This window comes from Microchirus variegatus, assembly GCF_963457635.1.
Source record: "Microchirus variegatus genome assembly, chromosome: 6".
Classification (NCBI taxonomy): domain Eukaryota; kingdom Metazoa; phylum Chordata; class Actinopteri; order Pleuronectiformes; family Soleidae; genus Microchirus; species Microchirus variegatus.
The window spans coordinates 8,212,063-8,228,956 of record NC_139807.1 but is presented as its reverse complement, the minus strand read 5'-3'; the positions used below and the strand labels follow the sequence as shown (position 1 = coordinate 8,228,956).

Below are 16,894 nucleotides of genomic sequence, written 5' to 3'. Positions count from 1 at the left end.
TTCTCCCTGACACCCCTGTCAATGTCAGCTCCATCAGAAAGTGAGTCATCCAAAGGCAGATGTTGTTGGTCTGAGAGAAACCAAACAAATCACATTTGCGAAAGTCTTGCAATTCTATCTGTGATTTAAAAAAAAAAAAAAAATTCAGCCTTAAATTTAGATTCTTCTCTTTTTTTTGTTACCCTTTTCTTTGGGGAAACTTGATGGGATGCAGTATCACTGGTAGCAAAAATCTATCCCTTTCTATTTTATATGTACATAAAAAGGTGCTGGAAATAACAAGGGGATGAATTACATCTTGCAGTTTTGCTTGCATATACGACTCAGTGACACACTCCCAACAGCTGCTCTATAAATTTGGGTTCCATCGTATATCATATATCGTATCCACTCATCACTTGACAGTATTGCCTTATGTAATGAGTATTTTGAAATTTTCTTTAAAATAAAAAAAAGGTTTTAATGCTTTTCATTTCACAAGATTGATGTTGCACTTCACTGAGATAAAGTGTTGAAATATGCTAAAAAATATCTTCATCAGACTTCTCCAAACTTTATTTTTTTCATGTAGAAAAAAAAAAGAAGAGAGAAGAGAAACTTTAATTTATCTGAGCATTAAATAGGTGTCAGTGTGTTGAGGAAATGCAACACTAACACCTCATTCCTTTATTTTATGGAGTCAATCCCCACAATTTATGCCTACGAGAAAAGAATAATTGGAAAGTTGGTTGAACACCTAATCCATCATAAAAAAAACATAAAACATATTTTTTTGCAGATTAACAAAAGTTGCTCAAGTGTCGTGTATTTTTCTCTCGCCGTGCAGGTGTTTGGATCCCACTTTCTGTATGAGAATGTAAATTTTCATCCTTTATCAATAGTGCTTATCCTTTTAGGGCTGCTGGGGGAGGAAGTGGATTATAAAGTATAAGCACTATAACCTGAAGTACCTGCTCAAATATTTTTAATTTAGCATATGCATCATGCCCTGTATTAAAGGGCTGGTTGGGCAAAGTCGTTTGCAGTTTACATTTGAGGCGCTTGATCTATTCAGTGTTTTTCTCTACATGCAGAGTTGTATCTGTTGGAATGATCCATTTCCCTGATTGCTCCCAGGCCACATCCGAGGAAGGCCTGTATGTACATTGCTATATATCCCAGTGTTATGAGACAGACCATTAGTTTATTGCTCAGCCAGCACGGGGGGAGTAAGTGAGCATGAATGATGTGAACAACTGAAGGGAGGAGAGACACATTCTTCACTTATAATTTGATAGAAAAGAATATAATTTCTATGTGTCCTGTATCCCAATTTGTGTCATTTGAGTGAAGGAAAAAAGTCACACAATTGACTCCTGCGCATATAGAAGAAGTATAGCCACATGAGGAAGTTCATAAGCCAGATTGATCAAAGTGTGTCTCCTCAGGAAACATTATCTTGAATGTCACTGCTAATAAACTCAGCTGCTGTGTCTGCAGCTGTGGTATTTGCAGAGGAAATGCCGTCCTCAAAAGCTGCCCCGCACACCTTCGACAAGCTCAGAGCGACGGTAAAAACAACAGAACAACAGCTCGTCATGGCCCCGGTTACCATGGAAATGAATTCGACCTCGCTCGGGAAGAGGAGCCGTCGTTTTTATTCTGAAGCACCTTTTTCACACGGTGCCAAATCATGCACGCTTATTACAACACATTCGCTCCTCCGATAAAGCACAACAGCTGTTTGTTTTATTCTCGAGGGTGCATGGTGCTGTGCACTGAAGAGCAGCCCTCACCCGCCCAACATGCAGCTACAGGAACGACACACTATACAGCAACATGAGAAACCCAACTAACACTGTTTCCATGACAACCCAGCCAGAGGATAACTGTTTTACAGCGCATAACACCACCCACCACCTTGGCTGCCTCAGAAGTATACTGTGGTGTTGGTCTGTCTGGCAGTGCTGAGATGCTGTACTGGTCACTCGTGGATGAAAGAAAATTGCCTTTTTTTTTACTCTCCACAAGAGCCAAAGGAGACAACACTAATGTTGCTCGAATAATACAAGCAACAATTAAGTGTAAATGTCAAATCTGGATTGGAAATGCCATTGTTTTTAAGAGGTTTATCTCAAAATAAGTAAGCGTTGCTGTGGTTTTGTGATGATGTAATGCTTGATTTCAGGAAGGTTCAACCTCATCAGTGAAAAGTTTAATATTTTTATTAAAGTGTTGTTTGTAAACGTTGTTTCAAAGACTTTATTCAATTTTTAATCATATTTTTTGTTATATATTTACTCCATGTGGTCTATTGAATCCAGCAAAGTCAGCACTATAAGTGACTTTTATAGCTCATAAAGTCAAAAAATAAGCTAAATATGTATGAATGAAAGATCAAATCAAATCAAATTGATTCAATCAATCAATATCAATAGCCCACAATTACAAAACACTGTTTGTCTCACGGGGCTTCACAGGGTTAGTAACATGCTCTGTCCTTAGACCCTCGACTAGGGTACAGAAAAAACTACCAGGGGAAAAAAAAACCTTACAACAGGGTGTCATCCTCCTCCTTGTCACAGCCTTAATTATCATGCATATTCTTTCTGACAACAAGGTGATTGATTAGCTGGCAGGAGAAGCCATTTCAGGTTAATTCACTCTACAAGTGTATCAATTACCATCCATCTAAAAAAAAAAAAATCTTTTCAAATGTACAGCATGTATTGTTATCACTGTGAAACACAGTTTTTCAGACAGCATTTCTGCCCGGAAATGTTCACCTTTACGTAAATTGCCGATTAATAAGGGCAACAACACTCAATCTGGCCCAATGAGTGTGAACAATTCTGCATAAAATTGTATTATCTTAAACATCACTCTGTTCTCCGGGGTTTGTGAAGCAAAAAACAAATCCCTGATCATTGTAATTAGACTCAACATCCTGTGTTTGCCTCACTGTTTTTACATCACCCATCCCCATCCCCCGTGTGAGACGACTGGTCACTGTCACCCTCTGCCCTTCAACCACCCGCACAAGTGAACCTGAAGTGCTCTTTCAGATCACACAGGGTCATGTTGTCATTTCACCTGCAGACATTTTGAAACCAAAAGAGCCAAAGTGGCTTCTTAAGTGCAAATCAGTCAGTTTTAATTTGAAATAAATTGCCACCTTGTTTGTGTTCTGGTGACATTTAGGCGAAACTGTCACCTGCAATATGTTTAACTGGAAGACAGAAAGGCAGCCGCAGATGGTTAGCGAAAAAATGTCGCTTATAAAAGTAACAATAATCTAAAAGAAAATCAATTGTTGCCGTTTTGCATGTTTTTCCAATTCCGTATGATGAAAATATTACAAATTTAGTTTAGTGACTTTGACGATGGCAGTTGAGGAATTGTGTAACCTTTTCAGGTCGCAGGCTGCTTAAATCTGCACTGTCATCTATGTGTGAACATGTCTGTGCCACTGCTGCATTTTAATGAGGTCATGGAAGGCAGTAAGTTAATAAACGTGAAGATGAAGCATGGTGCTTGCTGTGCTATTGACGTCTCCTACGGTATTTGAGATGGCAGATTCAGGACATTCCTTGTGTACCCTCTGTCATCATTAGCCCCCGCCTGGGCAGGATCCTATCAGGGTATCCATTGACGACCAGCTATGGGAAGGACGAGTGGGAGTCAGAGCTGGGTCCTCACAGGCTGACTGCTCACACTGCTGAAGATTCATTTTGTTTAACCATCCCTCTGTGCCATGATTGGCTGAACTAATGGCCCATAAGCACACCTGATTACACAAAGGTGGTGAGACTAATGAATGATAGTATTGCTCCTCGGGGGAGGTAACTTCAATAAGTCATTTCCACAATGAAGGGAAACAAAATGGCCCCAAATGTTGATTCACTGTCCAACAACAACAGCAACATAAAATGAGTGACGTCAGAGCTCATAAAGCCATTATTGCTTGTGAAAGAATAACTTTCAAAGCAATAAATGGCAACGAACCTCAGGCAGCAGCAATGTGTATATGAGGGAGAGCGTGTTTAGCCACAAGACAATCCTAACCTTTATGGTTTTCTTTGTCTTTAGTTTAAGGTTAAAGATGGCAGGCATCAAGGGAAACTAATAGAGGTTATGCAAATATCTGAAAGCTCACATAGAGTGGTCCTGTTGCACATATGTTAGTTATGGAGGTCTACTTCCATACATGGTCAAAAACCTCCTAGTTCCTGTAAACGAGCCGATAGAAATCCTCTTTTCTGACAATGTTTCCCAGCCGCGATATTTCAGACTCAACTCTCACCCCGGCTTCCCAACTGTCTTGTGATTGGCCAATACCCGGAAGTGACATATTCAGCACACCCGCTCTCAGAAGCGCAGCTCCCCCCCCCCTGGAATGGTGGATGCACTGCTCCTCATTATCAAAACATTGTTTTAACAATTTTTAAAAATAGTTTCGTCAGGACTCCTCGCCACAGTCCCTTTTATGACTTTGACCCAGAGTCAGAAGACACTGTCGCTCGTGAAACACCTCCACAACGGACGTTATTCTTCTTCTGCGGTTCAATGTACGCAACCGGATGGGCCCGGACTAGTGCCCGGAGCAGGACGATCTGCTGTTCCGGAGAACCGCTGTTTACGTAACCAGACAGGGTTTTTTCAGAGATCTCGCTGAGCCCGAGATTACAGTAAAACACAGCGTTCTCAGCACTGGCTGAACTGTTTGTTTTGAAACTTCAGGGCTTCTTAAACAAGGTAATGACGCAGATACACACTAAAAAACAGCATTAATTGGAACTTCCAGTCTAGGTCCGCTTTAACTAAAAAAGAGAATAAAAAAACTGTTCATGTTAATAAAATCTGTGAATTGTTCAGTGCTGGAAAATGTGTTGTACAGTACTGTGTCAAAAGGTCTTAGGCCACCATTGCATTTGTTGTATTCGCAATGCTATAATGACCATACAGTATAATTATTAGGCAATCACTTCATTAGAACACATCCAAGAAATATAAGAAACATGTATGCAATTTTAAAATTACATGATTCTACAAGTTAGAATAAAATAGCATGACCCTGGTTCTCACTTAAAACTGGAAAAGAAACCTTAATAAATGTTACTGGTAAAAACTGTGTTTGTTTGACTATTTCGTGTCGAAAGAGCTTTGACACCGTGTTTATTCAAGACATGCTTGAGTGTAACACACACACACACACGTGAGTTAAACTAAAGACCAACTTTCAGTCACATCATTCCAGTCCAAATGCCAATGATCACAGAATTTGACAGACGTAAAAACAACAAAGCTGCTGGTGCCCTGAGACGTTTGTCTTGCACTGTCAAGTCAAGTCAATTGTATTTATATAACCCAACATTGCAAACATGTCAGCCTCAAAAGGCTTCACAGTCTGTACAGAAAGTGACACCCTCTTTCCTGAGACCCTCCGTGTCGGCCGTTTTCACTAGGCCAGGTTCGAGGACTGTTTTTTTTAATCATTAAGTTTCCTTTTTTCAATCTGTGGATATTTGATTTCATGGCCTAAATCCTTTCGTTATTAAAGGACTGTGAATCGAAAAGATAAATCAGAGGAAGAGTGATTCCTCAATGTCCTCAAGCTGCCGAATGAACTCCCACAATTTTTCTATTCAAAGACTTCGTTTACTTTGCCCATTTAATTTCAGGAAATTAGTTTTCCAACAAAGCCGCATATTTTCTGGTCTTGACTTCTGACAATTCTATCTACATATATTTAATAGTTTAATTTTGATTGATTTTAATATTTATCAACATCCTTCAGTAGTCTCTGCTTTAGGTGTCAAGGCTGATCTTTTCATGCAAGAGTGCAAAACGATTATTGTGGTTGGGTGGGAAAAAAACTGTCCAAAGATTCATCCACCAGGCGAAAAACTGGCTGTTCTGTATATCTGAAGTGAGCAGATGTGTCCAGTTGCTGAGCTATTTGATCCAACTCTGCACCAGATGGTTGAGCAACTCCTGCCCTCTTTCCTCCACCAAAGTGTTTAGTAGCCGAGTGATTTGTTTTCCCTGGAGCAAAGAGCAGCTTTTTAGAAAGTCAAAGTGAGTGTGGCATAATGTGTGTGTGAGAGTGTGAGTGTGTGTGTCTCTTGTTAAGACATCTGTCAATATGCTGCGAGTGCAAACACAGTATAGGTTCATGTTGTACAGGTGTATACAGGTGTCTTTCAATGAAAGTGTACCATTACTTAAAGGGATATTATTTTCGTTGAGAAGATAGATATCTATTAAACTAGGTCATCTATGTAGTATAAATGTGAAATAATATTTGTAGCAAGTGCCTTCTTGGCCGAGAAAGGCAGAAAAATGTATTTATCGCTCATGTACACGAATGACAACAACTCCCAGAATGCACAGCGATCGCTTCCTGCGAGATCTCACACTGCCGCCATTGTCCCTCCGAGAAAAACAGACGCGTCCATGAGCAGACAGCGCGAGGTGTCTAAAAACACATATCCCCGAGGGGAAAAGCCTTATTTGGCGGATACTTTACGGACCTGCAGGTTACACAGGGTTGTTCTCTATTGTGCTAAATCATACCGGGACGTGCATTAAAAACAAGGAAAGGACAAGCAGTAAGTTCCCATTATTTGCCGGTCAGAGATTGCACTGTTGCACTGTTAAATGTTCAATCTTTCAAAGGCGTAAGCTGTCCCCATGTGAAGGAAAGTCTTAGGAGCAAGTTTGGCATCAGAAAGACAAACTTATAGGATTATAAAGTTTCAATATTTTCACCAACATCATGGTTGCTGTAGCACCAATGCAGGAGGCGTAGAGGAAAATCAAGTTGTCTACTGGCAGTCTAGTAAGTGGTTCAGGGAAGTCCACCACAGCTGCAATAATACCGCCTTTTATGTCAGAACTTCCCCTGCAGGACCTATCAGCTCCCAGGATCCATCGAAACACTCACACACACACATGCAATCAGCAAATCATGCACACCTGCGACATATCACACTCACTTCCACACCCACACAAGGAAATAAAGTATGACCCTGGTGTTGTTCACAGTTCATCTTTGCAAGTGATGCATGAGAGTTTATTTCCATCCATGGGAAGTTGGAGAAATAAGGTGTCAAAAACTGGTTACTAAAAAAAGAAAAGAAGAAGACAATAGAAAGTATCTCAGGCATTTTTGTTTGTTGTTAAAAGTTTTCTTTTTTTTTAGTTCCCCTGCATCACCGAACATTCAATAATACATCTAATAATACATTTGCTTATTTTCCACACTCGCAGTCCGCTGCATGCATGGCTGAAACTCCAATTACTGTGCAAACAGAGTGAGGCGAAAAACATCATTTTAATATGATTCAATTTAATGATTCAAGGTGCCATGGAAAATGAATATAAAAAGAACGGGAGAGACAGATACGGCCTCATTGGGAGAATAGAATTTATAGAGCACAATGACGTCAGCCGTCTTCACAGAGATGTGTGTGACATTCATTAACACCGAGCAGAAGGATGGTGGACTCGTGGCCTCTCAGCACCCAGCATGGAAACTCCTAATATGAGATTCATGCACGTTCCTTGGGTTGTTACACTGTACAGATGCTTAATCTTTGTTTTTAATTGTTGCTATTGGTGTGAAAAAGCTACATTAACAAATAAGTAAATACTCAAATTGTAGTTTTGCTTGGTTGGTCTGGTCTGCAAATACTATTTTTTATACTAATGTTCTTTATTTGAAGCGAACTGCAATGGAAACAGAAAATGATCAGGTTATACATTTTAGTCCATGGGCAGCGTATAACCATGTACAACTTAATTTTTAAAAAAGTGAGATTTGAGGATACGTTAACAAGACAAGTTTTGCCTAATCGTCACTTAAATTTAATGTATTGGTTGTAAAGTTTCATTTTTTTCTCTATATCTCACATGCAGTTCTGCCTGATGGATAGAAATGTTAGGCAAAACTGTGACATTTATCTTGTCTCTGAATATTTAAAAGAGAAATAGCCTTCTAAATGATACATACAGTATATTAATGTGGAGGTCCTTTTTTTGAATTCAGATAGATCCGACCCTTTTAAGATGTTCCGTCTGAAACCCAACATTGAAAACTTTGGGGGTTTATTATTCATGAGTCCACTTTGGTACGCTCTAATATTAATGCAACATTTTTGATGTGGCCTCGGATCAGGCCAGTTCAGCTGCAAAAATCCCCAATTATGTTGAATAAATTAGCATGCACGACGGTTCAAACTGTTCTGCGAAGCATGTGAATGTCTGCTACCTTGTCATGGCCTCAGAAAAATCTCTTTTTGCTCCTCAGAGCAGGTTAAGTGACTATGAACAACTACATGTTTTTTTCTCAATTAAACTTTTTGAATTGTTAAAGCACTATTTTAACATGCATTGAATTTTAAATAACTGCCAGATATTGAGGTTATTCTGGGTAAATTGGCAAAAGCACTTAGTCACAGGACATTTTCTGGCCCTTCTATCGTTAAAATAAGCAAAAAAGTCCAGACAGACATTTTGATGGACATGAACACCAGCTTTTGTTCGTTAAATTTGATATTTGAACAGTATAAAACACATTTAAAGTAACATTTGTTGAGTTTTTGTCTCAAGGCCAGAATACGGAAGTTATATATGGCCTTTTTCAAACTCTCCTCTGACAAAAACCCTGATTTGCCAGCTTCCTGCAACAGTGCGAGTGAAATTAGCGTATAACCTAGCGTATAAGCTAGCTTTGACTTCTCAGCTTTCAGAAACCGTTTGAATTTTTCCTATAGCCCAAATCGTACTGTATTAACAATTGTTAGCTTGAAAAAAAATATAAAAACTGAACATTTGTGGAAGAATCCACCAACTTCGCTGGAATCACTGGAGTGGAATTATCAGCGGTTTTGCTCTCAATCTGTGTGAATGTCAGTTCACAGTTAACACCAGATGGTGACCCATAAATCTGTTGACAAAATAACAAAGCTGACATGACAGTGTGGCAGTGCTGACCTTTCATGGGTTTACCTACAGATTCACCAGTTTTTGTGGGAGCGAGCAAATGTCACTTAATGGTGTGATTTACTGCACTGAGTTTGGTCACGTCAAGTGACCCCCGAGTACTGCTTCTCTGAGCCTCAGTCAGACTGGTCAAATTAACCTGAGTAACTGAAAACACCTGTGCATGTGTGTATGTTTGTGTGTGTGTGTGTGCGTGTGTGTGTGCAGTGTCAGTCAAAGTGTGTTCATGCTGACAGGGGCTAATTACTATAACACCTGTGTGATTTAACCTTGAGCATCTGCCTTCAATAAAAATAAAGTTGCTGTTTTATCAGCAACTATCCGTTAGTCATGCCATAAAGTTCAGACTTTTATCGTCTTGTGTTTAAAACGTGTTGTTCGCACCACATAGAAAATGAGATGTCTCATCCCGAGAGGTTTATCCTAATAAATGAAATGCAAACAAATGATTACTACCTAAAGGTACTCTAAGTGAAACTATCTAAATCTAAAATGTGTGTGAACTAACTCTACACTCTGACAGCCTAGAGTGTTTGGTCAACATCAGTCTCAATCTTAGAAGTTGTGTTTCCTTTACCGTCAGAAATGTGCAAAACCTAAATATCGCAACAAAAAACTGGTAATGGAAACGCCTAAAATTAGAAAAACCTCTCAAAGGTTTTTTTCAGATGTGTCGATTTAAAAGTTATCGCAAATCTGTGGTGGATTTTTTCATTTTCAAATCCCATCGCCTTTGCCTTCTGTCTAAAACAGTCATAGCAACACTAGTAGCTGCAATCAATATCACTGTAAAAAAATGGGATGTCTCGAGTCTAGAATTATGGCTCATATGCAAAACACCCTACTCTATAGGCTACTTTATCAAAGTTTATGAAATATCACTTTTACTTTGCAAAAAACTGTAATAGAAATAATGGAAGATCAAGTCTCCCACCACACTTTATCCAATCAGGAGCTAGGGCTCCACAAAGAGGCGGTCCTCGTAAAAACTTGTATTAACCAGTAAAGCACATATTTCCACCAAGGGTGAACAGTCCCACACAGGATTTCAGACTTGCTATAGAAAACTTCTGACTTCTGCTGGCCGACAAGGTTTTATTTTCTCTGCGAAGAAACGGTCAATCAATGGAGAAAGACCCAGAGCACAGTGAGCCTGAAACATTTATAACTAAGCAACTCCTCCTCCTCCAATAGACAAAAGAGTCTGCCTTTCCAGGCCGTGTTTTCACACCTCTTTGTCTACTGCAGTTATCGGGGAGCCGACTCCCTGCAGTAAGGTGCACTTTAGTCTCGAAATCCTAATTTGAATACACAAAAGGACCTGGTATTCTGTGTTAGGAAAAGGGTGATTGGCAGCTGTAGCATTGAGACAAAGAAATTGAATTTGCCATTACACATCCAACTAAAATGTTGATTTTGCAATCAATACCTGTGCCTTATTCCTTGAAAAAGGAAAGACGACCTTTCAAAATGCCGAAAAGCAGAAAGTTGATGTTGAGTGTTATGAACAAACCTGCCAACTGACAGACACGTAATGTGCGTCTGCTCTGATTAAACCATCAGTAAATAAACGACACCGACTAAAACAATAACAAGAGATCAGCCACTTTTATTTAGAAAGAGTCCCAAAAAATAAACAAGTTAGCACACATTCCATTTACAAAAAGTCTATGAGAATAGCATGAAAAATGATGTGATCAAACTATGGTATAATGTTCCTATTATTGATGACATAAACAAGTGATGGCAACAGTATAGTTTATGCCTCCCTTTTTGTCACAGTGGAGGGCTCCTTCAATTTTTAGGGAAAAGGAAATCGAATAGAAAACGCTCCTTTAATCCTTTGTGTTGGACCATAATATAAATGAAAATAAATAAAAACATTATTTTTAGAGTAGTAAGTAGAAACAAAAGAAATTCCGTATTCGACAAAAGCAAAGTAGCGTTGATGCTTTAATAATGCAAAGGGGCTATAACTTTTCATATTTAAACTTTTTAGACATTTTATATAAAATATATGTATATATTGTATATATATATATATATGTATATGTCTAACGTATTTCCAACTTTGAACAGTTAACCTCACAACTTCAACATTAAAAATGAAAATGCTCGTTTGGCTGCAGTGAAACAAACTTATATCGTGTTTGCGGCAACAACATGCAACCGGTGTGACGTCATGGTCGAGATCATTGCAAAAATACATGGAGACTGGAAAACAAAGCGAAAAAAGGCTATTGTAATAGCATTGTAATTGCCACCAACTGTACATCTAGTTACAAAACTTACAGAATGTATCATTTACATTCACTGAGATGACAGCGATTGATTATATTTAAGACTATATTCATATCTACTGGCACTAGAATTTGGCACTCTCACTTATTTGGCATTTCACATAAACCAACGTGGATTCCGATGCCTCTTTTTGACGCCACATCAAAATTTGATGTGATAATAAAAATACCACACCAATCTATCACTTTCTGTGTGTCTGTGTGTGTGTGTGTAAGTGTTTGTGTGTTCGTGTTTTGCATTCACGGTGTGTAAACAGATTGGTTTCCTGTTGGAAGTAGAACATCTACCCTGGTCCGCGTCAGAAAAAATACAAACAGCGAAAAGCACTGAAGCGAACGAAGAGACAAAAGTATAAAGCAAAAAAGTTGCTGCACCAACGCTAACAAGAAAAAACATAGACGGATTGATTCCAAATGTCAAGAATTGACATATTATTTCATATCAACACCAACATGTTAAAGAATAAAATATACAGGAAAAGTTTAGAATAGGAGTTAATTACATGATTTCAACATTTTCACCTCCATATGCTGCAATGTATTTGGCTTTAAAAATATGGAACTAGAAGCTGTTTAATATTTTGTTCTTTCTTTACACTCACACATTAAGATGTTTATATCCAACCAGTATGTAAGCAAGTTTATTTAAAAGCTATTTTGTGAAAATACATAAAAATATTTTTTTTTTCCAATAAACTTTTTTTTTGATTTTCTTAAAAAAACAAACAAAAAAAAGACATGTTCACATCTTAATGTAGATGGTATCAAGTGTGCTTGAAAATTCTGTTTGGCGGCTGTGGCTACAGAAACAAAAGTGTTTTTTTTTGTTGTGTTTTTTTTTTATGACATCTCCTGATGCACACACACACTCATACACACTGACATACACAGCTGAGATGACTGAAACTCTTGTCTCCCAGTAGCATCCGTTGCCATCAATCAAGCCCTCAATCTCATCTCAGTCCAGTCCAGACAGATTGATAGCAAAAGCATGGTGTCACCAGTTCAGGAAAAAAGTGCCTCCCTTTAATATTCCAAGATTTAATTCCACCCAGAGAGGGAGGCAATTTAAATGATGAGGAATCGAGACAGAGAGCAACAATAAAAGTATTTGTGTGAGACAAATGAAGACTCCGTCTCCTGCCTTTTCCTTTTCACCAGACAGAGACAGGAATACTGAAGCAGGGGTAGGAGGAACAAAACAAAACAAAAAACAAAAAAATGCTCTATTGAAACCATAGTAAGGCACTCAGAAGTTTCTCATTGATCAGGACAGATCTGTCAGGCTGACGTTTAGTCCCATGTCAGGTCTCACGTAAGGGACAGCGTGGACAGCTTTAGGAAACTCTGGAGTCATCACCCGACCATTCTCCCCAGTACTCCCAGTGACGGAGAGTCTCGCTTTGTTCCTCATGGCATCCCCGAACGTCATCTAGAAAGACACACCGAGTCACGTGTACACGCAGACACAGTCGTCGACACATCCACGCACACGCACAAAGGAATCCAAGAGAGAAGGCGACATGTTAGGTCGGAGCACTTTCAAATCTGTACGCTTAAAGAATTGTTAATTAATGTTCAAAACACGACAATGTAGATGAGAACTGAATATGACGTCCATGGTTAACACAATGCAAAGATGCGAATGATCATGTAAAGGCTTATGCATGGTCATTGCAAGCATGATACCGTTGAAATGTGTTACTAGAGGACAGAGGTATTAACAAGCATGGCCATCAACAGTCATACATGAAAATGGTTTCAAAGAGCAAGGAAACTTAAATGGACAAACACAATTAATACGATTTTAAAAAGGGGGGGTTATCGCTCTCTCTCGCTCTCTCATTAAATCATAAATCACCAATACATACGATCCTTTGGCCAACCTCTTCATTCACTAACACTGAGGGATGGAACGGATGGAGCCAAAAAAGCGTGCATTTGGGGGGAATTTATGAAAACCTCGTTCCCTACCCCCTAAATTTTTACACTTTCGATCCCATATACGTTGTAACCTTCCTTATAAGTTGCAAAATTCTGTGAATTCTGCGAGGAAGTTGGGTTAATATTCTGTGCATTCTTTGCCACCTTCATTCGTTTGGCCTCGGCTCGGGACTTGTAACAGAACTCAATCAAGGCCACCAGCATGGCCAAGCCGAGTCCTCCGACCAGAATGTAGAAGACCCCAGCCACGTTGCTCAGGCTGAGGGCGCTCGTCTTCTCCTGCGGAATGCACATGAGACGAGGGTCAGTGGCAGCGCAAGGGTGGTGGATCAAAATATTAAAATCAAAAAAAGAACAACACACACACACACACACACAGATAAATCAAAACCACAACCACAACAAAAAAAACTTAAAAATGCACCACTATATGGCCTATGTATATAAAAGGCACAACAAAACAACAAGACAAATAGGTGCTTTTGTTCATTTCGGGGGGCAATTTAAAGCAATGTTGTGGGTCAGGTTAGTATTTCAATCAAAATGAAATGCAGCAATAGCTTGTAAGCAGGATATATAACACCTGCATATATATGTGATGTGAATCTATAATAGAAATTTGTACTGTACAAGGACCATTTACATGGGTTGCCCATTGCAAAGGGCTAAGCTGTCACAAACGTGCTGAAAGACCTTAACTTAGAGACAGAGACAAGAGGGAAGACAGCTTAGTAATAAAGCAGTCAGGGTCTGACACATACAGTACAGTGAGGATTCATCAGCTTATAACACACCCATGTATTCATTTCAGGTGGATGCCAAATGGATACATAGGGCTCTCTACCTTATCAAAAGTGGTGCACAATATATCTGTATGTGGAAAAGCGACAACATGACAGCCATAAACAACACAGTTACAGCTACATTTTTTGTTATGGTTGGGAGGATTTAAAGTGACAAGACAGAAGTGAGACTCAATTTTCAGGGAAAAGAAACAAGTGCCAACTGAGGAAAGAGAATCAGTGTTTCCACATTTTTTCACGGGGGAATCATTTCATTCCCGATTGTTGCTCGTTAATTTAGCTTAGCCAAAAAAAGGTGAAGGGAGCTGTTTTTGCTATTTGGTTAAAAAGAAATGGTGGATTTTCTAATAATTTGTGATGTATAGTAAGAGTGAGAGGCGACTGCTGTCTGTGAAATCACTCCATTGATAACACACTCAAATCAACACGAGGCCACGCAGACATAAAAAGAAACACAAGACTCACACAGTACTACACAGTGGAAGACAGTGGTACAAGTACAACAAAGAGGACATTTAACACCATTGGACACCCTTTATAGATGGTCCAGAGATTAGCCAATCACTGTCAGATTTTAAGTGCTGTGAGCGTTTGTCTTTGCGTGGCTGTGTCCAATTCTTATTATTAGTAGTATTTAAATTCATAATATATATATATATATATATATCACAAAAACTTTTTTGTAAGAAAAAAGTTTTCCATTTCATTTGTGTTTGGATTCGGGGTGCTGTAAAAAGAGGATTGATTGTGATAAAGGAGTACACATTTCAAGAATGACATTGCATGCATTACTGTATTATGAAATAATATCAATGGTATTAATCATTAGTAGATCTGCAGGCATTAGTTAATTACATCTTACCAAGGCATCTCATGCTTTGTTTGTGCATATGCTTAAATGATTTATCATTACTTTAAATGGGGTCATTCCCACTAATAATTATGAGTGTGCTTGAATCACATAGAACCTGCAGCGACTAACCTTACTTCCAGAGTCCTTGGCTCCACATTCACCCTTATCGTACCACCATTTGTTTTTCAGCTTGTCTAAGACTCCTTGCTCACTGAGTTTCAATACCGCAAGGTTTACTGGTGTTCTTCACGTGGAAAATAACATAAATAACATTATCAATGTTATTTTATGTTATTATTACATTAACACTGATTAAACTTTTTTTTTTTTGCTGTCTTTGATTCTCTTTTCTTACATTTCTTTCTCTTCTTTCTGTTGAGGTGGCGATAGACATTGATGCGCCATTTGGCCTAAGCAAAAGCGAGTTTTGCAGAGCCAAATGTGCATTAACGTATCACCGGAAGTAAGCAGCAAGGACCACAGTTACTCGAGTACAGTGAGCCAATGGGGGGTTGTCCAAGCTACTGAACTCGTGTATATACGTCTCACGCCTCACGCTTTCTTCAGAGACATGAGAATATGTGTGCATGCTCTGATTAACACTGCTGAGGACTGCTGGTTGTGCAGCTGATTCAGCAGGTGACAGGCGTGCTGTCAGTGTGGATTGGGATCCTGTGCTGTTTTGCTGCTTACTTTTGGAGGTTGCAATGAGTTACCCATCACTTTGCTCACTGGGGCTGACCTTGGAATCACCTCCCCCGCTGCCGCACTCTCCTTTGTCGTACCACCATTTGTTTTTCAATTTGTCCAACAGGCCTTGCTCATTCAGTTTTAGTACTGCGAGGTTAACCGCATTTCTTGAAACGATAAAACATACTTGTAAGACAGGGTGAGCCACTTATCAATTGTCTATTAGTCCGTCATTTTAGAGATTTCACAAAAAAAAAGTTATCCTGACGTCTACTCTACACCCCCCTCCCCCCACCCCTCCTCATAGCAGTAGAATAGATCTATCACAAACTAGTTCTCTCAAAAACCAGGATCAAATGCGACTAACAATAGTGTTTGTCAAAAGGTGGCAGAGCTTATAGCAGTAACACAACAGAGAGGACAGAGTGCTAAGACTAGGGGGGACTAGTGGCTACAGCAACGTACTCACATCCACAACATACATAAAACAGTGTCTGGCAAGTGACTCCACTATAAAGAGAGACAGCAAAACAGCAATAATGGGGAAAAATGGTTAGCGCTCATGAAAATATACAAAAAACATGCAACATTTTTTTTCATATAAAAAAATATACCATCTAACCCAACTACCCACTCAAGATAAATATATAAGTCTATGTTTGGGGGAGTGGCTACTCATTCAATTGTGGGGCAAAGTGAATAAAAGGCTACCACTGTCCTATAGGCCTTCAGCAATCAACATTAGACAATGCACATCATTAATTACACAGTGAAACCCAAGCAGTGCCACAATTCGCATGGTGTAGTCAATGTTTTGTTGCATCCAATTATGTTTCCACAAAGGAAATATTCATTACATAATTGTTAAATAAAACAAGTGTACTGCAAGGGTTTTTAGCAAAACACAGTCAGTCAATTTGCATTTATCTATAACATTCTAAACACATCTCATCATAAGCATACAAACTAATCAGTGATTCATAGTTAGTCATACGAGAAAAAAGAGCAGAGCAACAATGTCAAGCATAGAGAAACATAGAAAAAGACAGGAGCTAAGACAACACGGGATGGAACAGCTATTCTGAGGGAGCTATCTAAATTTGGATAAAAGGGGTGGAAGGGATATATCCATTTGGATTTAAAGATTCAATCTAAAAAAAATAAGAGTAATTCTTTAGAACAGGTCTTAAAAACCATGTGGAATCAAGCCTGGATAAGAGGAATTCATTATCGGATTAGGAGTAAGTTGTATTGATTCATTGTTATGAACTAGGAAACAAAAATCAGGTCAATTCAATTATTCAAAAAAAAGTTCATTT

The 16,894-nt window shown here is 38.9% G+C and overlaps 1 protein-coding gene across 2 annotated transcripts in view; it reads right to left on the bottom strand.

Annotated features, from left to right (window-relative positions):
• Positions 1–13,262: 13,262 nt before the first annotated feature.
• The window catches only part of gria2b (glutamate receptor, ionotropic, AMPA 2b), a gene marked incomplete at its 3' end in the record, with an annotated part of 39,053 nt that continues 35,421 nt past the window's right edge, over positions 13,263–16,894 (bottom strand). Inside the window, exons 13-14 of one of the 2 annotated variants that reach the window (XM_083891558.1) lie at positions 15,628–15,742; positions 13,263–13,508 (exon numbers count right to left, since the gene is read on the bottom strand). In XM_083891558.1, the coding sequence (XP_083747684.1) occupies positions 13,263–13,508; positions 15,628–15,742 (361 nt within the window). Of the gene's footprint in view, positions 13,509–15,014; positions 15,130–15,627; positions 15,743–16,894 lie in introns of both variants that reach the window. The other variant, XM_083891559.1, reaches the window with a different exon arrangement.